Source organism: Pogoniulus pusillus, chromosome 34 (assembly GCF_015220805.1).
Source record: "Pogoniulus pusillus isolate bPogPus1 chromosome 34, bPogPus1.pri, whole genome shotgun sequence".
NCBI classification, from domain to species: domain Eukaryota; kingdom Metazoa; phylum Chordata; class Aves; order Piciformes; family Lybiidae; genus Pogoniulus; species Pogoniulus pusillus.
Genome location: NC_087297.1, coordinates 14,742,644 through 14,766,800, shown reverse-complemented (window position 1 = coordinate 14,766,800; position 24,157 = coordinate 14,742,644). Strand labels below are relative to the sequence as shown.

At 54.4% G+C, this 24,157-nt stretch overlaps 2 protein-coding genes across 6 annotated transcripts in view; both read left to right on the top strand.

Moving 5' to 3' along the window:
- NCOA2 (nuclear receptor coactivator 2) overlaps positions 1–14,809 on the top strand; it is a 120,341-nt gene extending 105,532 nt beyond the window's left edge. For all 5 annotated transcript variants that reach the window (XM_064170732.1, XM_064170731.1, XM_064170733.1 and 2 more), the window contains 7 exons: positions 742–1,023; positions 2,064–2,141; positions 2,595–2,832; positions 4,185–4,362; positions 6,493–6,691; positions 10,361–10,450; positions 11,235–14,809. In XM_064170732.1, the coding sequence (XP_064026802.1) occupies positions 742–1,023; positions 2,064–2,141; positions 2,595–2,832; positions 4,185–4,362; positions 6,493–6,691; positions 10,361–10,450; positions 11,235–11,246 (1,077 nt within the window). In that variant the 3' untranslated portion in view covers positions 11,247–14,809. The remainder of the gene's footprint in view (positions 1–741; positions 1,024–2,063; positions 2,142–2,594; positions 2,833–4,184; positions 4,363–6,492; positions 6,692–10,360; positions 10,451–11,234) is intronic.
- A 2,487-nt stretch (positions 14,810–17,296) lies between these two features.
- Positions 17,297–23,313, top strand: PRDM14 (PR/SET domain 14). Its single transcript, XM_064170548.1, has 7 exons — positions 17,297–17,865; positions 17,964–18,112; positions 18,201–18,358; positions 18,460–18,730; positions 20,053–20,255; positions 21,520–21,621; positions 22,813–23,313. Exons 1-7 carry the CDS (start codon positions 17,297–17,299, stop codon positions 22,999–23,001), a joined length of 1,641 nt encoding a protein of 546 aa, XP_064026618.1. The 3' UTR covers positions 23,002–23,313.
- The last annotated feature ends 844 nt before the right edge of the window (positions 23,314–24,157 follow it).

Below are 24,157 nucleotides of genomic sequence, written 5' to 3'. Positions count from 1 at the left end.
AACTGTATCTCAGTGGAAACAGCTGAAGGCTTTTACAGAGAAGAGAGCTGTTGCATTTTAGAACGCGTTTTTAGGAGATCTATCAAACATTTGATAGGAGCTTAAAGGCTTTCTTTCGTGAGGGCACTGAAATTTGAATTAACTCAGTTTCCAGAGTCAGTGAAGTGATTCTGGCTGGAATGTATGTTAAGGGAGTGTCCGGAATGGCATGAAGGTTGTGTGAGTTTTTTGATGCCAAAGGATAATCAGTTGGTGCCCAAGTGCCCTGAAAGGAGCAGGCACTCTGTTCACATTGGCCTCTGTAAGCCTTTCAGGCCTCTTCGTTTGAAGTCACTACTTTGTTTAAAGCTGCTGATAAAAATCTGCTTCATTTATAACATCTTTGGGTTTATCTGAGACTCAATGGCAAGAAGAGACTGGCATCACTTCACTGCAGTTTGTCACTTCAGGCTTTCTTTGGTAGCAGGGGGACACAATGGCTGTGTTAAGAAGATTGAAGGGCTTTCTTTTGAACAAGAAGAGAGGAGGTATTTGTGCCCATGAGCACCCTGACACTTTAAAACACAGATCTCTTTATTTTCCAGTTTTGTATTTAGGAGCAGATGATGTGTGTGATTTTCTGCCCAAAGACATCCACAGGCACTGAGGTTGGCGTTGCAAGGGTGGCTGTACCAGGTAGAACCACTGAAAAGCCACATCCCAGTCCTGCCAACCGCTGCTGTCACTTTGGTGTCTCTGCAGAGCCAGGCCGTGGACCCAGAGAGCTTCCCCAGCCAGGACTCCAGCCTGCTGATGGAGCAGAAGGCGCCAGTGTTCTCCCAGCAGTACCCAGCCCAGGCCCCCATGGCACAGGGCAGCTACGGGCCCATGCCCGACCCTGGCTTCCATGCCATGGGGCAGCGCCCGGGCTACGCAGCAGCCCTGCGCATGCAGCCCCGGCCCGGCCTGCGGCCCGCGGGCATCGTCCAGAGCCAGCCCAACCAGCTGCGGCTGCAGCTGCAGCACCGGCTCCAGGCACAGCAGGTACGGGTGGCATCGATCCCGGCATGGAGGGGCTGGGAGGGACCTCTGGGGGTCACCCACTCCACCCCTGCTCCAGGAGGGCACCCACAGCACCTTGCCCAGGATCACAATGGCATGAGGGGTTTGGAAGCTCTCCGGAGAAGGAGGCTCCACAACCTCTCTGGGCAGCCTGCTGCAGGCCTCCTGCACCCTCAGTGGCAGCTTCCAGATGTCAGGAATGTTCCCTGCTTTGTTACAGCCCAATCCTGCTTCCAAACCAAAAGCACTGCCTGGGAGGAGGAGTTTTGTGTGACACTGCCTTACGCATCCGTGGAATCAGAGTTGCATGGGCTGGAGAAGTGCTTGCAGACAATCCAGTACAACCATTCTCAACTCTGCCCAGGCTGGTGCTAAACCATGGCCCTCAGCACCACAGCTCTGCCTCTTGTAGCCTCCTGCTGGGATGGGCGTTCAGCCGCCTCCCTGAGCAGCTTGTTCAGCAGCCTGTTCGGCATTTGAAAACCCTTTCAGGGAAGAAGTTTCTTTCAGTGTCCAACCTAAACCTTCCTTGGGGCAACTGGAGCCTATTTCCCCTTGTCCTGTCACTTGTTACTTTCCCCTTTTTCATCTATGTTCTTCTATTGTAAGGCACACAGCAGTGACCCGAGAGCCGCAGAGGTGATCTGTGGGCTGGAAGCCCTCTGCTGTGAGGCCAGGCTGAAAAAGTTGAGGTTGCTCAGCCTAGAGAAGAGAGGGCTCCAGGGAGACCTTCTGGTGGCTTTCAGCACTGAATGGGGCAGTCAGAAAGCTGGGGACATACTTTTGAACAGAGCCTGTTGTGACAGGACAAGGAGTGGTTCTTTGAATTAAGAGAGGTTCAGACTGGGGAGAAGAGAGAGGTGTTCCAGGCTGGAGGAGGAGGGCTGGGCCCTGCCTGGGTGTGCAGACCCAGGCCCCGAAGCTAGCTCAGGGAGCAGATGTGTATTCCTGAGTGTGAAATTTCCCTGCTGCTCCTTCTAAAACTTTTGGGCTTTGGTGTTGGCTTATTCTTTTCCCTTTAGAATCGACAGCCATTGATCAACCAGATCAGCAGTGTCTCCAACATGAACCTGTCTCTGAGACCTGGAGTGCCAGCACAGGTGAGAGCAGTGCTCAGAACGCCCCCAGGCACTCTGTTCTCTGCTTCCTGCCCCCAGCTGAACACAGCCGTGCTGCTGTCTGGCGGTGCAGACGGTGCAATGCAGAGCCTGACTCTGAGCAGTCTGGCTGATGTTCTGCTGTGCCTGGCTGCTTTGTTTTGGAGTCCTTCCTGCTCCTGTGTGGCGGGTGGCAGGTTACTGGGGCTATGAAAGTGCTGCACTTCTAACCAAGCTTCCTCGTTTGCTGACGAGCAAATGAGCTGCAGATCCGTGCAGCACCCAGCGCTGCTGTCATCTCAGTTCCCGCCCCCCCGTGGTACTGGCTGCCTTTCCCAGCACAAGCATTACTGGGATTACTTCCTCCCGTTTCCCTGGTTGCTGACTGTGTGGCGGAAGAAAGTGGAGCTGGCAGCTTCCGGCGGGCACTGACGGGCAGTGGTGGTCTCCCCGCAGGGCCCCATCAACGCGCAGATGCTGGCGCAGCGGCAGCGAGAGATCCTCAGCCAGCACCTGCGGCAGCGGCAGATGCAGCAGCAGCAGCAGCAGGTGCAGCAGCGGACGTTGATGATGCGCGGGCAGGGCCTCAGCATGACCCCCAGCATGGTGACAGCAGGGGCCATCCCGGCCACCATGAGCAACTCGCGCATCCCGCAGGCCAACGCGCAGCAGTTCCCCTTTCCTCCGAACTACGGTAGGGCTCCCACCCACCTTCAGCAGCCCTGACTGCCCCCAGTGGCCCCGTGCCGGGGCTGAGCCCCCGCCCGCTGCCTCCCTGGGAGCAGTGGGAAATGCTAGAACTGTTTTGGTTGTAACAGACCTTCAAGGTCGTAGAGTCCAACCATTGACCTAGCACCACCATAGCCCCTTGGGGGTCCTTAAGCACATCGTGGTTCCTGCTGCTTTGCTGTCTCTGGCACCATATATTTTCTAAGTGCTGCTTCTGAGCAGCAGAGGCAGCAGTGCTCTGTGCGTGTGTGCACAGCTGCCCCCTGTGTGCCCCCGTGGCATTTCCTTCCCTGTCCCTAACCCCGTGTGGCACAGGAATCCGTGTGTGTTTTACAGAGCTCCTGCAGTTTTGTTCTGGGGGTGCAGGGGCAGTTGCCTCCATAGCACCGCTGTGGTGCAACTTCAGTTACAAGTAGGGTGTAAGCTGTGCTACAGTAACATCACTTTACCTTGTGTGTAACTAATGCTAGTGTGCGGGTTCTGCTGAGACTCCTCTGCCCAGCCAGCACTATGTGGTCTCTGCTCTGTAACTGGCACCAATTCAGCACCTGATGGTGCTTTTTCTCCACCTAGCTGTGGCTGCATTCTGGAAATGCAGAGACATGATGCTGCTGCCCCTTCATGATCAGGCAGAGCTAGAGGGAGGTTGTGTTATGCAGGCAGTGGCAATAGGAACAGATTTCACATCACCTGAGTCTTCCCCCAGAACCAAAGGTGGCACGTTTCTGATGGGTGTGCTGTGTGCTGTTCATGAGGAACTTGAGACCATAATTTCAGCACACAGTTGGAATTTTGCAGCTTAAATCAGGCTTGCTTTGAATCTGGGTAACTTTGACTCTACAGCATCATGAAATGCTTTCACAGAATGGCACTGCCTGTTTTTACAGGGGCAGACATTCAAATACTGAGGCTCTAAGAACTTCAGGAGAAAAAAGAAATGACAGACTAAGTGTTGAGAGGTGCCCTGCAGTGAGTGGGTCCTGCATAATCTCCACCAGACAGGAACAGCATGGTTGAGTTGTTCTGAATGCAGCTTCTGGAAGAAAAAAAGTAGTCACTTACCTGTCTTTTTCTTTTGGTCTGTAGGGGAAGAGACCACTCGTGTGATTAGGACACACAGGCAGCAAACATACTTATGCAAAATGATCTTTTTAGAGTCATATATGTGGTATGAGTTGATGCTTTTCTCTGGGTCCCACATCGAGATACAGGGCTGTAGGATCCAGTTGATGAGTGAAGCTATGGCAGCAGCTGTGAGCCCTTGACTTGTTCTGACTTTGAATGTGCAGTGGCTAAATTTCTCCTTTTCTTCCTCAGGTATTAGTCAACAGCCTGATCCAGGCTTCACAGGGGCCACCACTCCTCAGAGCCCACTGATGTCCCCACGACTGGCTCACACTCAGAGCCCCATGATCCAGCAGTCTCAGGCTAACCCTGCTTATCAGTCCTCTACAGAGATGAATGGGTGGGCACAAGGGAATATGGGTGGAAGCAGGTAAATCCAGAACAACCCCCAGTGAACCTGTGGAGCAGTGGGACCACCTGTGGCCAGCATTTGGTGGGGTGGGCTGGTGTAGGTGCTTGTTTGTGGTGAACTGTCTGTCCTAAATGAGGTTTCTCCTCAGTTTGGGCAAGGTGGTGCAGATTCCCTGGTCCCAGCCGCGTGAGGGCACAGCTGAATGACCTGCAGCCACACACTGCATGGCTGGCTGCCAGCACTGCTGGCAGAGCAAGTGTCCCTCAGGAGCAGCTCTGCTGCACAGCAGCTCCCCTTCATGTGGATGCATTTCTTCTGCGCACCGCGTTCATGCTGTGCTCCCATGCTGCTCTCCATGGCCTGGGTCAGCTGGAACAGAGCCTGTGTATTCCCGGCTGCTCCAGAGCTGTGGGGATGGCTCAGGATGTCCCCTCCCTCTGTAAAGCTGCAGTGCAGGAGGCTCCGTGCAGTAGTGCCTGCACATACCAGGGGTCAGCATGGAGTTATCCTTCTCCCAGAGCATTGTAGCATGCCTCAGATATGCAGTCACCAGCCCAGTTGAGGTCCATGCCCCAGCTGGTAGAGCTGTAAGAAGCCCTCAGCCTACACTGAGTGGATTGGTTGTGGAATGCTCTTGGCAGGCAGCAATGAGTTTCCTGATGGCAATGGTTGTGCTCTGTAGTGGCAGACAGGAGCTGGTGTACAGCCTGTGCCACCGGACACTGGGGTGTGCACAGTTATCCCCCGCACAGTGCTTTGGTCATCCTGAAGTTCCCAGGATGCTCCTGCTGTCTCAGCCCAGCACCAGACATTTTTCCCACTGGCTGACAAACTTTATCAGCCCCCAGGCACCAGGATTTCAACCATGAGGGTAAGACAGGCAAAGTTCCCCTGAAAGCAGCTGATTTCCCTCTTACCCTCAGCCTTGCCCATGCCTCTTCTTTAGTGTGTTGCTGGAGCATCTGCAGGATCTGTAGCTGCTGCTGCCATGGCTTCTGCTGAAGGGGCAGCAGGGACACCTCTACCAGCCCAAGGTAGAGCTGCAGCTCTGCAGTGGGGACATGTCAGATGTGCTTACACAAGCCACTGAGTACTCACAATGATCTGCAGTGTGCTGTTCCTGCCACCTAGATAACAACCTCAAAATGGGGTTAGCTGGCCTGGAAGGACATGGAATTGGAGGGAAGAGAATGGTGGGATTTTTCAGGCTTGGTCCCATGCCCAGAATGCTGTTGTGCTCCAATGAGCCTCACAGCCTGACAGAGGACCCCAGTGCCAGGCTGAGATGAGCCCTGAGTGCTGTCCTCAGCCGTGGAGCAGTGCTGCACAGGGCAGATGGAGTCAGCCATTGATAGAGGGGTGGGTGGGCTGTGCCATCTGCAGAGTTTGGTTGGCTGAAGATCTCCAGAGCTGTGGATGGGAATTCCCCCTCTGTCTGCTGGGCTGTGCTCAGTGAGCAGGAAGGGCTGGCACAGCAGCAGCCAGGTACATGAGGGCACTGTGGGACTTTCCTGTATGGCTTCAACACAATGGGAAGGGAGATACTGTCAGAAAGTACTTCTGGCTGAGTAGAACCTAGAGTGAGATCTTCACAGCTACTGCTCCTCACGTAGTTCTGGAGTGGCCTTAGACGGTCATCATTCAGCCTTTGTGTTATCACTCTACAGTGCCACATTGTCCAAGCCTGAGCCAAGGTTTGCTGGGTGACTGCACAGCTGCATGTCGGTATTTGTGAGCCCACTTGCCATGGCTGTGTGTGCAAGTCTGGTACTGCTGTGTGCAGACAGCCTCTTCTGTAGGAGCACTGCTGTGCTGTGCCAGCCTGCAGGGAGAGGAGTTTTCCTTCCCCTCCAGAAATCCCTTTCCCAACCTCTCCAAAGCCTGTTCAGGTGGCTGCCTGGCTGCTCCTGCACACCCAGAGCAGATTTGTGCCCTGCCGTAGTTCCACACGCAGTGGCATGTATTGCTGTGCACAGATGTGGGGCCTTACCTTCTGTTCCTTGGGTGTTAATGTTGCTGAAAACCAGTTTTTCTTTTGAAGTTGGAATCCATAGCAGTAGATACAAATTCTAGCTTAAGATACTTGAAGAAAGTAGTGGCTTCAGCATTCTGAGTCTGACACATTGCTTTTTCCATTCCTTGCTGTAGCATGTTTTCACAACAGTCCCCACCGCATTTTGGGCAGCAAGCAAGCACCAGCATGTACAATAATAACATGAACATCAGTGTATCCATGGCAACCAACACAAGTGGTATGAACAACATGAACCAGATGACAGGGCAGATCAGCATGACCTCAGCGACCTCTGTGCCTACATCAGGGTTGTCCTCCATGGGTCCTGAGCAGGTGAGAACTGAAGGATGTGAGCTGACAGCTAGAGGGTTTGCTTTGGCTTTCAGGAGTTTTCCAGACCTGCTGCTTTGGGCTCTCACTGCTGTGAGCCATTACATTTCTTGTGCTACTTTTCTTGAGGAATAATGATTATAAAAGGCTTTGGTTTTAGCTCTGCACTCAGATTGCCAAGGTGGCTGAATTGATAGCACTTTGTGCATCTCAGCTGCCCGCTCTGACTTAGCCCCACTGTAGGTATCACATGTAGTTGCTTCTGGATGTCTGTGCTGATGTAGCTCCTGTCCTCAGTAGGTAAGTTTAGTAGCACCACTGCAGGACACCAGTGTCCTTGGCAACCAGCAACAGAGCAAGGGGACACAGTCTCAAGTTGTGCTGGGGAGGTCTAGGCTGGATGTTAGGACGAAGTTGTTGCCAGAGGAGTGATTGGCATTGGAATGGGCTGCCCAGGGAGGTGGTGGAGTCACCATCCCTGGAGGTGTTGCAGCCAAGCCTGGCTGGGGCACTTAGTGCCATGGTCCGGTTGGTTGGACAGGGCTGGGTGCTGGTTGATTCTGTGGTCTTCTCAAATGAGGCTGAATGGCAGGCAGCTTTCTAGAGCTAAGAGCAAAGGATGCTGGTGTGGGCAGGGTGTGGAAGATGCTTCTACTGCCACTCTAGTACCAGACATAGGCAGTGAACCTCAAGAGCTATCAGTGTGGCACCCTTGGGAGCACTTCATCTAATGTGGGGCATGTAAAATAGGTTGCAGAATCAGTAGGTAAGGAGCCTGTTCTCTGCTGAGAGGAGGTCACACGCTCCAGCCTGGGAGACTGATGCTTAGGGTATCTGAAGTAAGTAAAGGAGCACTTCTATTTGTCAGCCTGCAATTAAGCTCATGCCGTACATTAATCAGTGTTTGACAAACAAGTCTTCTTAATTAACAGGTTCATATGTTTGTTCAAAGCTAAGCTCTTCTTTGTTCAAAACACAGACTAAAATTATGGACTTCTCTTACAAATACTGACAGGAAAGTGCCTCTTGGTCTAGAGGCAGCATCTCTGCTGCAGTGGACAATCCCATAGCCCTCTTCTTGAGCCCATGAGGTTCCAGTTCAAAGCTGGTTCTGTTCTTGGCATGTTACTGCATGTTCTTTCTCCAGCCTGAATTTGAACAGTGTTCATTCTTCCAGTAGTGTCCTCTAACCTCATGTCCTCTAACCTCAACAGATCTTCTTCTCTTATGTTTTACAAAGAGCCATTCCATCAGCCTGACAGTTTTGTTGTGTGGCTCTGGCTTTCTTGGGGCTGTTCTTGTAAGTTAAGCCACAATGTTTCTGTCTCCTCTTGTGGGCTTTAAATTCCCTTTCCTGCACCTGTTCAGTTTGCATCAGTGTTTCCTAAGCACCAGAGCCACGTGCATGGCACTGTTTCTGCTCTGTTTCTCTTGAAATACTCTGACAGATACAGCCCTAGATGACATTTATCTTCTACAGCTGCCCCATATTGGTGACCCAAAGTAATTCTGATACTCCCAAACCTGTCACTCTCTGATACTCCCAGTTGTAGCAGACTTCGTTGTTGTGAGTCCCCAAGTGCATGCTTCTGTTCACAAAGCAATAGATCCAGTGAGGAAGAGAGTGGGGATGAAGCTGCCCACTCTGATTCTCAGCATGTGCATGCTGGAGCACTTCCCCAGGTACCTGCACTGCAGACATCTGCTTTTCCTGCTTTGTCAGAGGGGTTGGACTTGATAATCTCTGAAGGTCCCTTCCAGCCTCTAATGTTCTGTGGTTCTGTGACCTGGGTTGTGTCCTGTGCAGGCTGCTGTTCCCACCAGCACAGCTGTCACACTGCTTTTACTCCCTGTTGGACTGCAGGATCTTGTTCCAGGACATTTACCTGGAGCATTTACCTAACCTCAGTGTACTGAGCAGGCTGAGGCTCTCTATCCACCTCAACATCTGATGTCTTGTTTTAGTCAGATTTCATACCTGGTAACACTTGACCTGCCTTCAGGCAGTGATACAAACCCTTCCCTTGGCCTCCTTGCTTCCCTGACTGAATTGCCAAGGTGTGAGGATGGGGGTTTCCTTTGGAGAGCTTCTAAAGCAAAGGTGACAGAGCAGTGGATTTTTGTGGTGTCTGATGCCATTGCAGGCAGGACTCTTGCATCAACGCTGGCAGAGATTCTGTGGTAGGAGCTTAACTGCACCCAGCTTCTGCATCTTGCTGTGTGGAAATCTCTTCCCTTCCCATCCCTGTCCTAACATCTGTGATGCAAATTTGCACTCATCTTTCTGGGACAAAACTGCTGCTGATGGAGGACACAGTTCTGTTTCTGCCTTTTCTTTCCCTTCTTCTGGCTGCCAAACAGAAAACGCAGTTGTGTCTGTGCCTTCTGGGGACGCTGATCAGTAGCAGACAACAGTTCTCAACCGTGGATTCCATTGCTTGGTCAGATGCAGGTGGATTTAGCTCCAGGGCTGCCTTCTGCCTTCCTTTCCAGACAACAGTGTATGGTTCTCTTCCCTTCCGATTCAGATCTTCAAATCTGCCCACATGTTAAGAAGCAGAAAGCATCTCAAGGAGGCTGGCAGCACTTGAGCCATTGTTCCTTCAGAGTTTGAATTCCTCTGACAAAACTATGGAAGTTTTTAACCTTTCCTGTGGCCTCAGTCTCATCTCTGGCACTGTTTGAAAACAGCTCTGTAGGTGGTTGTGCCTGGCTGCATTTAGCTTTGTGGTGGTTTGCAGAATCAATGAAGAGCAACAGAAACAAAGTCAGGAGGACCTGAAATGAGAAGACTTAGGTGTGGTAAATTCAAGGCAGTCTGCTCCACTTGCTGCAGCTGGCTGCTGTAGCTGGCATGAGGCAGTGCAGTGGCAGAGTCTCCTCTCCCTGGTGACATGAATCTCCTAGAGGGCACATGGCACACAAACATCTCTCCCTGCAAAATCTGGAGGCATGTATCTGCACAGCCACCTCTCTGAGTGAAGTAACCAAGAGAACTCAGCACAGAGAGGCTCCCTCGAAGAGGTTTCCTTCCCTGCCAGCTGGGCGCTCTGCTCTTTCAGAACCTTGCCGAGGGGGTGTGGTTTGGTTGGCACTGGTTCCTGCATGAAGCCTCTAACTGAGCAGTGCTGTCACTTTGGCCAGCTGCTCTTTCCACACAGCTGGGCATGACAGACCCTTTGGCTGTGCAGAAGCACACAGCTCTGCTACTTTCTCAGTTCTTTCCATGGTGTGGAGCTCAGCACTTGCAGCAAAGCATGCTCCTGTTCAGTGCCACCTTCCTGCCATGCTTACCAGCCTCTAGAGAAGCCAGTGTCATTGGAACTCAGTCCACAGCTGGTGTAGGACAGCCTGCCTCGTCTCTTGGGAGCAGTGAGACAGTGTTGGCAGGCATGTCCTCTTCAGGCTGCATGACCTGGCTGGCAGACCCTGCCTTGGGCATCACAGACAAAGGTCACAGGGTCAGGAATGCTCTTTGCTGCTGGCCATGAGGCAGAGTAGCAGTCAGGGACATGCTGTGTGGAAAGGGAGTGCCATGGAGTCACTCCCCTGACCTTGGCAGGAGGGGTCTGGTGTGTCGAGGAGCAGAGTGCTTCTCCTCAGTACTGCTTTTTGTTGCCCAGCCCTCTCCTCCGTGCTTCCTAACCTGTTTCCTTGCCCTCTTGCTGCCAGGTGAGTGACCCTGCTCTGAGGGGAGGCAGCCTGTTCCCAAACCAGCTGCCTGGCATGGACATCATCAAGCAGGATGGAGACACAGCACGGGTGAGGAGCAGGGGGATGTAGGCTGGGGGCTGGCTGGGGGCAAGGGGAAAGTACCCAGAGGCAGCAGTTGGTAAGCATAGCTGCGCCTGAGCTGAGCTTCCAGCACAACTCCACTGGTGTTAGCTCGTGCAGGGGGCAGACACAGCTCCGGGACGCCTGAGGCACAGGAATGTCGCTGGGTCTGCTGCTGGGGACAGTGACATCCCTGCTGGTGACAGCCAGTGCCGGGCGCGGGAGCCTACAGCGACATCTAGCGGCTGCCGTTGGCGCCGCTGCCCTGAGCTGCTGCGGTGGGTTGGAGTAGGATGACTCCGAGGATGGGCTGGCTTCAAGCCGCTCCGTGTGCCGTGTCCATCGGAGCAGGGAGGTCGGTTCTGCTGCTCCTCAGCAGCCAGTTCTCCTAGCTCCTGGGCTGTGGTCGCCACCTTCTCCTGGGGCGCAGGGCTGAGAGCAGAAGGATGTGTTGCAACAGCCGCATGCCCCCTGTGCTGCACCCAACAGCAAGGTGGAGCCTGCTCTGCAGTTAAAGAAACTTAAATAATAGGGAAGGTTTTAAAAAAATAAAGGAGTGCCTGGAATTGAGTGCAGGTCAGGTCAGTCGTGTCAGCGTGCACGGGGGAAAGTGCAGCTTTGCAGGTTCAGGTGAGAGCTAAACTTCAGACTGGGTTTACAGCAGCTCACCAGGGTGTAGCTGATGGCAGCTGCTGCCCTCATCGTCCGGTGCCCGCACACTGCCCCAGCAGGAAGGCTTCATCCATTTCTCTTCACTGTCTCTTCTCTGCAGAAATACTGCTGACCCTGAGGGCACATTAGTTGCTCCTTTCCGCAGCTGCCCGGGCTCCTGGCCCCAGACCCTCACCGGCGTGAAGAGCTGCGTCTGTCTGCCGTGACCCAGCCGAGCCGCAGGCAGGGCCGGTCCCTGGTCCCGGTCCCTGGTCCCCACTCCCCAAGGGGAGCACGAGGGCAGCCGCGGCCCAAGCAGCCTGCCCCCGACAGTCTGGAGCTGGCGCACAGACAGAGGCTCAGTCTGTTCACTGCATTCACCTTAGTGCAACTTAGATCTTCTGCGAAGTAAATGTTGACAGGCAGTTGTCATAAACCATGTCAGATTGAATGTATTTAAATGTCGTATTTAAGGAAAAACAACCATGCTCTTGTTCTCCTTCTCTTTAGTTCTAGACCTTGGGGGTTTTTTGCTTTGTTTTCCCTGGCTTACTCAGTCTGGTGCAAAGGATTCTGTTCTGACTGCAAACTGGTGTTCAGACTAAAGCCTGCATTGGGGCCTGGGGGCAACACCTGGAGCACAGAGAGACCTCCAGCGAGCACCTCCTCACAACAGCAAGTCAGAGAAGATGAGCCAGTGCGGAAAGTGCTGCAGAGCAGTTGTGACTGGGCTGGAAGTTGTAAAGAGGTGGCAGTGACCCTGAGAGGGCTGCGGGGAAAGGGCATCCAGGGGAGGTTTGGTGATGACGTTTGTAATGCAAGTCATGAGCCCAGAAGTACAAGCTGGTTCCCTTCGCATCTGATTAAATTCCTAACGATTGGCAAATCCTGGGGTTTATTTCTCCCACCTGTGTCACCTTCCTTCTCTTTCTGATAGTCAAAACCAGGATACCCTCTTACTTCCCCAGTGTTTCCAGCAGTTGGCTGGCCATTTCTGGGTGCTGCAGGCCGATGACAGTGCCTGTGCTGACTGCAGTGGTGGCAGGATTGGTGCACAGCATCACAGAGCTCAAGACACCTGCTCAAGGCATGAGCATTGCTGCCTCGCGTCCCCGTAGCTGGGCAAGCAGCAGTCCCTGTGACACCTGCAGCAGATACACCACAGGCACCACCACTCTCCTGTGTTTCTGGTTATGTTAAAGCAGTGTGGACTACGAGGAGGTTTTGTAAGGTACCTAAAATCCAGTTTATATGTAAACAAGCAATAATTTAAGTTGAAAAGTACGTGTTTTACTGTATATTTTTTGTGAGATACATTGTTGTGAAGTTGAATCCAGATGAGGTACTTCAGTATTAAATTAGATATCTTCTTAGCTGTGCGTGTCTCCTGGAGAAGTGTTTTGTAAAGGATCACAATGCCTTGATTAGACCTAAGTCGTAGGCTTGAGACTTCTCATTTTCTAAACCTTGTGATTCTGCTCTTACTGTCATTTACCTAACCTGTGTGATATGCAGCCACTGTAGGAACCAGTCCTTGGGTTTTGTATGTTTATAGCCTTTCCTACAGACCTTAGCAAAGCCACTGCTGGGCCTGGGCTGGCTTTTCTTGCCCACTGTGGTTAGAACAACCTTTGAACCTTCTGCTAAACCAACGTCAGTTTCTGAGGACTTGGAAGACTAAGAAATTGATGGGTTTGACCTCTGTTTTCTTTCTGCTGGCCCCCAATTCCAACTCGAGCACAGATTTTGGATGTCCTGGAAAACGTGGTGCATTTCACAGCATCTCACTGTGCCTCCCGGGAGGGGAGGGTCTGCTCTGTTGGTTTGGTTTGCAGGTAGGAGTTCAGGTAGGACAGCAGCTCTGCTGTGTGAAGGCTGAGGGAAGGATGGTAAAGGTGGTTTGGAAGAGGCTGTGTAGGAAACCCAGGAGATGGAGTCGTTTGTGCCCAAGGAGGGCAGAGCCACTGTAGTTCTCAGCTGCCACCACTCTGTTACCAAACAGAATCGCTCAGCTGAGCCATCTCTTGTCCATTGATGGGAAACCAGAGTGGCTCTGCCCTCCACAGCCTCGGTGCCGCAGTGATGTTTGCATTCTAGAGCTGCCAAGAGAGATGTCTGCTTGAGGGAATTTGCTCTGTGAACTGCAAAGTGTAAAGGAATTTCTAAATCATTGTGCTCCTGTCCCTTTGCTTTTTGGTTCCTAACCATAACCTCTGTAGCCAGATGATTCTTTGTCACAGGGGACAGAGTAGCTTAGATGTGTCCCACCTCACGACAGACCTGCAGGCCCTGGTCACCTGTAGGTTGTGGCTTCTCACCCATGGCTGCTCTGAGGCAGGAGATTGTTCCAACCCCCCGTGGCTCGGCTGGGCTCACAGCGTGGCTTTAGTCGTCCTACAGCCAAGGAGAGGAAGAGGGAGTGAAGGAATCTTCTGATCATATTGATCACTCCAGAAACAAAGCCAAATCAGTTCCCTTCGTTGTCAGTATTTTTCATCCTGTGTACAGTGAATCAGTTGGAGGAAGCAGTTGGAGCTCATTGGCCAGAGCAGTTCCTCAGTGTTCTACTTGCATTAAAATGTGAAAGGTGCGTATGTGAGCCGAGGCCTCTAGGCAGGGGCAGGGCCTGGGAGCCTCTGCGCCGTGCTGGGGTGGAAGTGCAGTGAGCTGTGCTGCAACAGGGATTTGTACTGGACCTTTCCACTCTCGTCCCACGCTGGATCCCTTTGGGCTGTCCCGAGGAGCGGCGACGTCTCTGCAGTGTATACCACACGCTATTGTAGCCGTTGTTTACAGCGGAGTTCCCATGGGCTGGACAGATGAAAAGGGTGGCACAGCTCCACTTGCAGAACCCAAAGATACACAATCAGTTTTGAAATGCAACTTAAGCCATTAATTGTTGGTGTGAATTTAAAAGTTTTCTAGTATTTGTATGGTAGTTTGCTGCCTAAGAGCAAAAGCATTCTCTGCACAACAGAAAATTTACTGTAGTGGCTTTGATTTTAATTAGAACTTTCTCCCTGTTGTTTCTTTGTAGACTGAAACAAACTCTTTTAAGTTTCTTACTACAGGTAAAAGCTATGTGCAAGAACCTCAAAATGCTAAAATCTAGCATAATGCCTTAGATCTGTTTTTAAGTCTTGTATATTCCTACATAGCTGTCCAATGTATTATATTTGTATAGTGACTTGTGTACAATTCTGGGCTCGGCGCATCCTTGCTTCCCCTCCCGGGTGGCCGAGGGAGGCAGTGGACACCTTTCTGCAAACAGTTACTGTCAGCTAATTATTTTTTTGTTCCCTTACATCATTTGTGGGTTTTATTTGTACAGTTCCTCATGAAGTTGCATCTGAGATGTGTGTATATGAAAAGATTATACAAGGGTAAAATTAAGCAATATATAAACTATGGTTCTTCAGGAGAAAGCTGAAGGCGTTCCAGGTTGTGATTTATTTTCAGACAGAGTTGACTCTCGCAATCACCTTGTTCATCTGCATCGGTGTTTGTATTCCTGGTGTGAGCAGTTTATGCAGAGGTAGATCTATTCAGAGACATTTTAAATACATTTATGCAAGTTAATATTGCTTTGCTGATGCTATTTGCTTCTTCGATGTTAAATAATGCTATTGTAAATAAAGAATTCTGTTGTTATTGCATCATTTAATAAATTTTAATGCCTTCGGGTTTTACATGGCTCCAGAGGTGTCACTGCGTTTCTGTTGTCTCTTCACCCGTGACAGAAGGCTCCAGCAGGCAGCTCCAGAGGGTGGTGAACCGGCAGGTTTGTGGACAACAAGTGTGATGCGTGGAAGGATTTGTACATTGCAGCTACTTGTTACCCTGACATCACTGGAAATGCTCATCATGGCCTGCTGGGAAAACAGCTCAGTGTGAGCACTGCTTGTTCACAGGACTAGGTGAGCATCAAATGGGACAGGGCACCTTCAATTTACAAGGGGACAAATGCCTCTGAGCAGTGTCTGCGGCACAGTGGCAACAGTGCCTCCAGCCCTTTCCTTCTCCCTGGCTCTCTGTCTTCAGCCTTCTTGGGAAAAATATTTGTATTTCTGTCCACATCCACTACTGAGCTGATGCTGAGAGTTTAAAGCTTACACTTGCTTGTCTTCGTCTCCCCCAGATCTCTGATCCAAGAATGTCTCATCCGTAAGCCATGTTCCCTGGTGCTGTGCTGTGATACCTGGCCTCAGACAGAGGATTCCAGGTTACTTTCTGTGCAGTCAGAGCTCACAGGTGTGTTGCTGGAAACCTGATTAACTCTGGTACTTGTGTGCTGCTGATTCTGCATCCAATAATCCCTGCCTGGAACTTGCCTAAAGCAGTGCAGCCTAAACCCTGTCTGCAAGTAGCGCAAGTGTGAAACAATACACACACACACACAGCCTGGTAGCATCAAATTGGGGCTGTTTACACCAAGGAATTGTCTCGGGCTTCATTCCTACCCCTCCCTCATCTTCCTGTGCGTATTGGCTGTGCTCAGTGTTTTTGTCCTGCAGAGGAATCAGGATGGAAGCGAGGCTATGGGTACAATCAGCCCAACACGTTCTGTGCAGAGGACACGAACCTCCAAGGCAGGCCTGCAGACACAGCTGCCCTGAGCTGGCAATGGAAAGGGTCCTGGGAGAGCTTGCAGCAGTTCTGGGTCTCCCTCACTCGTGCTGCGTCCTTGTGTTTGCTGTTGCTGTGTTTATGTCCTGAAAACAAAACAAACTAAATTATGGAAGTTCTGAAGTTTTTGGCAGAGAGGGATTCCAGTGCCCGAGGTCCTGTGCTTTGAACACCCCCATTTTCCGGGCAGCAGGTGACCCTTCCTCAAACGTCTATTCCAGAGCTCTTCATCTAGGCTAGGAATCAAGACTGGGAGGGTGGCTTCACCTCTGGCCAAGCGCAGCCAGGACTGTGGAGCCACACTCTCAGGTTGCTCCACTGGCTCCCGATGCTTCCCTTCCTCAGGATGAAGGCAGCGTTTTGCAGCTGCTCACGCATGTTAATTACAGAATCACAGAATGTCAGGGGCTGGAAGGAACCCTGAACGCGCAGCCAGTCCAACACCCCTGCCAGAGCAGGATCACCTATTCCAGACACAGGCAGGTCTTGAGTATCTCCAGAGGGGGAGAGTAATTAGTGCTTACAGTACACCCTAATGACTCAAATGGCATCTGAATGCTTGCAGAAGGGGATCACCCAGCTCGTCGGCGGGGATAAGGGCCAGATGTTTTAGTCGCATTCTGGGCAGGTCCTGACCTATGTCAGCACCTCATGGAGCTTTGGGAACCCCAGCAGAGCCCAGTGTCCTGCCACAGTCCCCAGCTAAAGAGTATCACTTCTGCAATGTCTGTGAAAACCACAGTAGCTAAGGGGTGTGCAGGCCAAGGAGGCTTCAGTGGAGCTGTTTGCTTTTCTGTGTGTCCTGGTGCTGTGGGACAGAGCCTGGGCCAGCCATGGGCTGCAGGCCCTTAGCAGTTTGAGTCAGCCAGGGCAGTGACCGGAGCTGGCTGCGGGTGAATCTCATCCCACCCTGCGTACAAAGGGGAGAGCTTGGTGACAGGGCCTTCTGCTTCTCCCGAGGCTGCTTTCCTGTTTGCTGTGCCTGCTCTGCATTCCCTGGGCTGAGGATAACTTTAGCTGCTTGATACTGAGGTGAGTTTGGCTGTGTCGTTCAATCCATTTCCATCCCAACCCGGGAGTCTCCTCTCCTTTTCCTGCTCCCCTTATCGGCTGGGGAGGGGTCGTTGAGTGATGGAGCAAGTGCTGTTGGTTAGCCCCGGACATGGGCTAAGAGCAGACACCGGCTCCGAGCCCACCTCTGCGGCCCCGAGACGGGGCAAGGGTGCGATGGGGAGCATCCCTCCCTCACGCTGCCCTGAGGAAAAGAAGGATGGGGCTGGCGGCTGGGCAGGGGCGTCCGGAAAGGGCGACCGGGGGGGGTCCTTCTGGCCTCGACGAGCAGAGATGCCGCTCCAGGCGTGGCCGCGGCTCCGCCCCCCGGGGTAGGGTCGCCGGCCGGAGCAGACCCCCCCCACCCCCCTCCCAGCCCTTATAGCCCCAAGGGCGGCGGCCGCTCCGCTTCCCCCGACGGCGCCGGGCAGTGATCGGCGGCTTCGTCTCGACCCTGCGCTGGCAGCTCTCGGGTTCCTCCCCTTCGTCTCCCACCCCTCATCCGCCATGGCCCTCTCCCTGCCCGGCGAGACGGGCCCCGGGGATGGTGGGGACGTGCCGGGGGTGAGCCCGGCCAGCTTCGCCGCCTTCTACTCCTCCTTCTTGCCTCCCGCCCCGTACTTCGAGGCGTCCCCCGACTTCTTCCAGCCTCTGAAGTCCCTAGCGGGGCTGTTCCCCGCCTCTCCGCCGCTGACCACCTTCACCTTCAGCAGGGGTCCCTCTCTCCTGAGCCAGCCGCCCCCGTTGCCCCCAGCTGAGCCCTTCCCCGGCCCCCCCCTATCCCTCTACGCCAGGCCATCGATCCACGGCCCACCCCGGGAGGACTCGCCCCTCGGTGCAGGGGTCCTGGACTCGGTGCCACTGCTCTGCCCGAGCTCCCCGCGCAGGGCTGCCTGCAGTCCGGAGGAGCCAGGCCGGTACCGCTTCAGCGAGGAGCAGCTCCAGGCCGTGCTCTACGGGACGTTCCGCAGCCAGCCAGCCGGCAGCCTGCACGCCATCTCGGGGCTCCGTCTGCCCCCCGACAGCCCGGGTAAGGGGCCGAAGGGGCACCAGGCGGGGGATGGGGTTCGGGGACGGTCCCCGAAGCGAGGAAGGAGGTGGTGCCTCTGCAGCCGGGTACGTCGGGCATTTCTTCCCCGTGGCTTTCCCTCCCTACGAGTCCACTCTGGGGAAGGGCCGGAGGGCAATGGAGGTTGAGAGAGGACCCGCTCTCCCGGCCCTGCTGCTCCGATGGGGGTCGGGCTGAAGACGAGGTCCTCTCTTTGGCAGGTGCTGCGGACTCCTGCCCGCTGCTCGACAGGGATGCGCTGCAGCTACCCGAAGGTACGAGCCTGGTCCTGGCTGACCACCCTTTTACCCCCTCCGGCCCCGCTGAGCCCCACAGCGAGCGCTCCACCTTGTTCCCCTGTAGGGCTGTCGGTGCTGCGGGCGGCCTACGGGGACGTGTCTCAGCTCGGCGTTTTCTGCACGGAACCCATCCCCAAAGGAGTCCGCTTCGGCCCTTTCCAGGGCAGGGTGGTGAACACCAGCGAGATAAAGACTTACGACGACAACTCGCTGATGTGGGAGGTAGCGGAGGCACCGGTGGACGTCCCCGAAACGGGGCCGAGGTCGGGCTGGTGGGGGTGGTGGGCTTAGTCCGACCTGACCTGGCTCTCCCTGCTCTCCAGATCTTTGAATACGGGCGCCTGAGCCACTTCATTGATGGGAAGGGCACCTCCGGCAACTGGATGTCGCTGGTGAACTGCGCCCGGTTCCCTGAGGAGCAGAACCTGACAGCCATCCAGTGCCAGGGGCAGATCTTCTACGAGAGCTGCAAGGACATCCTGCCCAAGCAGGAGCTGCTGGTGTGGTACGGCGACTGCTACGTCCAGTTCCTGGGCATCCCCGTCAGCCTGAAGGGCTTGTCGGAGGGCAAGAGACCCCCGCAGCACCCCGAAGGTGAGCCTGAGCCCAGCGGCGAACTGAGCTGGCACGAAGGGAGGTGAAGGACTCGGGCATAGCCTGTTCCCGGCAGTGTCACTTCGGACCCTCCCCGGATCCTGGGTGCCGGTGACCGGCTCTGCAGGAACCTCCGGGGTGGCGGTGCTCGCCCTCCTCTATGACTCCCAACACCCTAAAAGGAGCCCCGGGGCTGCCTGCAGGGAGAGGCGTCCTCAGCGCCCGCATCGCTGCTTTGGGGAGCTCAAAGAGCACATCTGGGGCTGCAAAACATCTGTCGGGGCTGGGCTGAGCCTGCCCCGGCTCTGCAGCTGGGGGAACCCGTTCGGGGAGCAGGGGGACTTTTGGGGCGCTATTCTCGTTTTGGCCCCTTTTTTTTTCCAGTGACTTAATGATATTTTGGGGGCGCTAACGCTCCGGGTAACCAGGGTGGGCTGTGGACGTTCCGGTGTGGTGATGCCGGTGTTGGCAGTGGGAGAAACCTCAAACGCTCTTGTTCCCGGGGAAATTCCGTTTTGTAACGTGCAGAACGCATCAGCAGACAGAAAAACTCAGTGTGGAGAGAAAGGATTTGTGCCAGCGCCGGGAAAGGCGGCGCGGCTGCGGGACCGGGTGCAGGATAAGGGGTAGAGGCAAATTGGCATGGAAATCTGCGTGGGGATAGTCGTGGGTGTTGTTCCAAGGTGCCCGGTTCGGAGGCTGCGAAATGCTTTGTCTCCTTCCAAGGCTTCAGCCCAAGTTACTTTTATTAAAGGCAGAAAAAAAACCTGTCGAGGTCTGGAAAGTCTCCTGCGTTTCCCCTAAACCCAGCGGCCAGGAGCCGTTTGCAGTGCAAACGCAAACAAATAGCCGCGGGTTTTCTGGGCAGCGTTTTGCGTCCGGAAAACGGCGCAGATTTGTTTTTGCTCTTGGGGACCGGCGGTAAAATTAGCGGCCAATACCGCCGAGGCGTTCCCGCGGGGGCTGCTCCTGTGCGGGCTCCGCGCTGGCTCTGGGCGCGTCCGCTTGCTGCTGTCGGGGATGTAGCGGTGGCTTTGGGGTCAGTAGCTGAAAAAAATGGGATTCTTCAGGCTGCGAGCTCCGGTTTGCTCTCCGCCGTGAGACTCTAAGCGCCTCTTGCTAGAGATGCATTTTGTTAATGGTGTTGCCAGACGCCGTGAACACCCCGGAGACTAAAAACGCCCCGCTGGGGACCAGCTCTGACCAGCAAGCGAGTCTGATGTGAGACTCCGCTGCTGTGATGTGACAAGAGGTGGCATCTTCCTTTCTGTCCCCGCTGCTGTGGTGTGATGGGGGGTGGCACAGTCCCTTCTGCCCTACAGAAGCCGGGGAGAGCTTCAAGTGTGAGCGCTGCGGGAAGGTTTTTGCCTACAAGTACTACAGGGACAAGCACCTCAAGTACACTCGCTGCGTGGACCAGGGGGACCGCAAGTTCCCTTGTCACCTCTGCAACCGCTCCTTCGAGAAGAGGGACAGGCTAAGGATCCACATCCTCCACGTTCACGAGAAGCACAGACCTCACAAGGTGAGCCTGACCTTGGGTCTCTCTGCACTTAATGGCTGGGGGGACCATTAAAGTATTTTTTTCAGCTGAGCCGAGATGCTGGCAGCAGACTGGTGGTATCGTATAGGAAGAGTTTCTTCTTCAGCAGAGCGTAGTTGGCCAAGTGTTGGATTTATACCCACTAATATATGTACACAGACACCCAACCCTGCTGGTCTCGGTGAGGGTTTGGAAAGCAAGAACGTTGTCCCAGGATGTTCAGACACTTTCCTGTGGGGTTTGCTATTTTCAGGTGTCTCTGCTGAGATCTGTTCCCCATCCCCACCAAACATCTCTGTAGCTCCAATTTTCTCTCAGAGCACTTGGACAAGAAAATCAGACTCCTCCTGGAGGTGAGGACAGGGCAAGTCCCAGTGCTGGAAATGGCACAGCTAAATCAGCCCTAGAAATCCTGCAGATATCCATTTTATAGATTGTCCTGCAACAGTGGTAATTTAACTTTGACCTTCTGTGAACAGAACCAGCAATTTTCCAATGCCAGAACATTGTATAGATTAAGTAACGGATAAAAAGCATTTTTCTATTACATATGGGATTTTAAATACCATGCAATTTCCTCCTTTCCCCCTTTTTTTACCCCCTCTTTTCCTATTTTTTTATTTCCTTGTGAATGAAATACTTCAGAACAGGAGAAGACAAACTTATTGGGCATGTATTGCATTTAAATTAGAACAGCCTCAACGCAAAGGTGAAAAATGGATCAGTTAAAAAAAAACTCCTTTTTTCCCAGATAAGCTGCAGCTCAGTTTATTCTGAACCTATGAAAGATGATTCACTTCAAGAGGACTTTTGATTTAGGAAATTAATCTTTTGAGCAAAAATTAAACCAACAACTAGATCTATATGCACTTTTTTGAAGAAAAGTGGTGATTTTACAGATGTTCTCAGATCTTGCTGGCTGACAGTCAGTGTTGGCTGCTCCTCTTCTGAAGGGGGACGGTTTTTAACGAGGCTATTTTAACCACTCACAACAGTAACCTTTGAAATGGTCCTATTTTCCTTTTTTAAAAAGCCCTTCTTAAACCACAGTAAAATCTTGACTGTTCCAAACAGTCACTGCAGGGAGGGAGCTCTGCTGTTCGGTGCATACTCAGCTGTCTGCATGAGCAGGAACGCAGGCAGATGTGTGCAGGAAAACACAGGCAGGCACTCCCAACACCTGATTTCTGCTTTTAGCTCTGCTCTTTTGTGCTTCCGTTTACCTTCATTCTGTTTCTTCCCCCAGTGTTCGGTGTGTGGGAAGAGCTTCTCCCAGTCCTCCAGCCTGAACAAGCACATGAGGGTCCACTCTGGGGAGCGCCCCTACAAATGTGTCTACTGCAACAAGGTACAGCCCAGCTCTGGCTCAGCCTCCTGCCTGCTTTGGGGACGGTGCTTGCAGTTTAAGCTGATCCCCAGAGGAGTGCTCTGGGTGCAGACAGGATAGGTGGGCTCTGGTCCCTGTGCCCATGCTCAGACTAAGGTGGAATTTGTGTTTCATCCCAGCTCAGAGCTGCTGCTGGGATGGTGTCTGGGGAGGCTTGAATGCACTTCAGTCCCATCCAAGGCATGCAGCTAGGGCCAGTGTTCCTGGAATTCCCTTTTTTCACCAGACAGATGAGGTCTTTTAAATTGTCAACACCAGTTCTGAGTGCACGGAACAGGCTGGGTACACAAGCTGGACAGGCAAGGTGCAAGCAAGGCTGTGTGCACTTGTCTCAGGCGGTGGGGACACAGATGTGCAGCTGGGCAGGGAGATTTTCTCTGAGAGAACATCACAGCGGCACCGCACCGAGCCCAGTGAGTGCTCAGCTGCTGCTGGATGAATAGCCATAGGGCTCCAACTGCTGTGGGGTACCCATGGGGTGCAGCAACACTGCCAGCATGCTGTAAGCTGCTCCTAGGTTTGGAGACAGAGGCTTGGTTGCGGGAGATTAACACCAATAAGGATGTTCAGTGACTGGGCACACCTGGCCCAGACGGGACTGCCATCCTGTGGCATGGGGCACTGGCTTTGGGGAGCCTATGGGGGCTGCACTGGGTGGGCTCCTGAATCCACCCAGGGTTACCTGGCTAGTTGAACCTCTGTTGAGAGCAGAGTGATGGAGAGGGGAAATGTCTGCAGAGATGCATTCTCGCAGCTGGATCTGAGCCCCGGCATTTGCCAATATGAAAGGGTTTGTTTGACTCTGGAAATGAACCTGCATGAAGTCTCCCAGACAAAGGCGCTTCAGAGCTGCTTAGACCAGCACTGACTGCTCCTCCTTTGCCACAGAGAAGGTATTTGCTGGTGTCTCCGGTTAGAAACCTTTCTTTGAGCTTTGTCTAACTCCACAAACTCAGCCAGGTCTGCAGAGCTGAGTGTGGCTGCTGTTGGCTGCTGGGGGCTTGTTCTTTCCAGTGGCCTGAGCATGGAAGGAAGTTGCTGGAGGCCTTGTTTGTTCTTAGGGTGCCCTGCTTCTGTGGGGTGTGAGCTAGCTGAGCCTGGGGATGCAGCCGCAGAAGCAGCACTTTGACCTCAGCCTCTCTCCCCTTGCAGGCGTTCACAGCCTCCAGCATCCTGCGCACGCACATCCGGCAGCACTCCGGGGAGAAGCCCTTCAAGTGCAAGCACTGCGGCAAGGCCTTCGCCTCGCACGCCGCACACGACAGCCACGTGCGGCGCACGCACGGCCGGGACCGCGCTGCCGCCGAGCCGCCCTGCCACCGCCTCGGCACCGCGCAGTAACCGCGGCCCCGCCGAGCTCCCTGCCACCGCCTCGGCACCGCGCAGTAACCGCGGCCCCGCCGAGCTCCCTGCCACCGCCTCGGCACCGCGCAGTAACCGCGGCCCCGCCGAGCTCCCTGCCACCGCCTCGGCACCGCGCAGTAACCGCGGCCCCGCCGAGCCGCCCTGCCACCGCCTCGGCACCGCGCAGTAACCGCGGCCCCGCCGAGCCGCCCTGCCACCGCCTCGGCACCGCGCAGTAACCGCGGCCCCGCCGAGCCGCCCTGCCACCGCCTCGGCACCGCGCAGTAACCGCGGCCCCGCCGAGCTCCCTGCCACCGCCTCGGCACCGCGCAGTAACCGCGGCCCCGCCGAGCTCCCTGCCACCGCCTCGGCACCGCGCAGTAACCGCGCTGCCGCCGAGCCGCCCTGCCACCGCCTCGGCACCGCGCAGTAACCGCGGCCCCGCCGAGCTCCCTGCCACCGCCTCGGCACCGCGCAGTAACCGCGGCCCCGCCGAGCTCCCTGCCACCGCCTCGGCACCGCGCAGTAACGGCGCTGCCGCCGAGCTCCCTGCCACCGCCTCGGCACCGCGCAGTAACCGCGGCCCCGCCGAGCTACCTGCCGCTGCCACGCTGTGTAGTAACTGCTGGACCCACGGAGCCGCCTGCCACCACCGTGCCGCACTGTAGCCATTGGCCCTGCACTGTGTTCCAGCCTGACTCCAGTGCCCGTGCGGCTCTGCGTGCACCAGGAGGTGACTGCTACCCTCAGGGCCATTGCTGGGCTGTGTCCAGCCTGGGAACCCTGAGTGCTGGGGAATGTAGAGGAATCACAGGTGTCACTGAGGAGCAACTCTGCCTCTGAAGAGGCCTGGCTGGGGGCTGCTGCTGCAGTCCTACCAAGCCTGTGGGGAAGGCTTTTTTCAGGTGCAGCTCCCAAAGCTTGTCCCACTTGTTTGCTTTGTTTGGGTGTGTGACCAGCACGGGGGCTGCTTTCCCTTGGCCTGCAGGGCTTTTAAACATGCTCTGTTTGAATGTCAGCTGCTGACTGTTGGACCAGAATTAGGAGTGCTCCATTCAGCTCCTGGGACACGGGGAGCTTCAGGGCAGGAGGATCAATTCTTCCAGAGGATGCTGGACCCTGGTTAGCCCAGGGCGAGAGGGGCAGGGTGAGG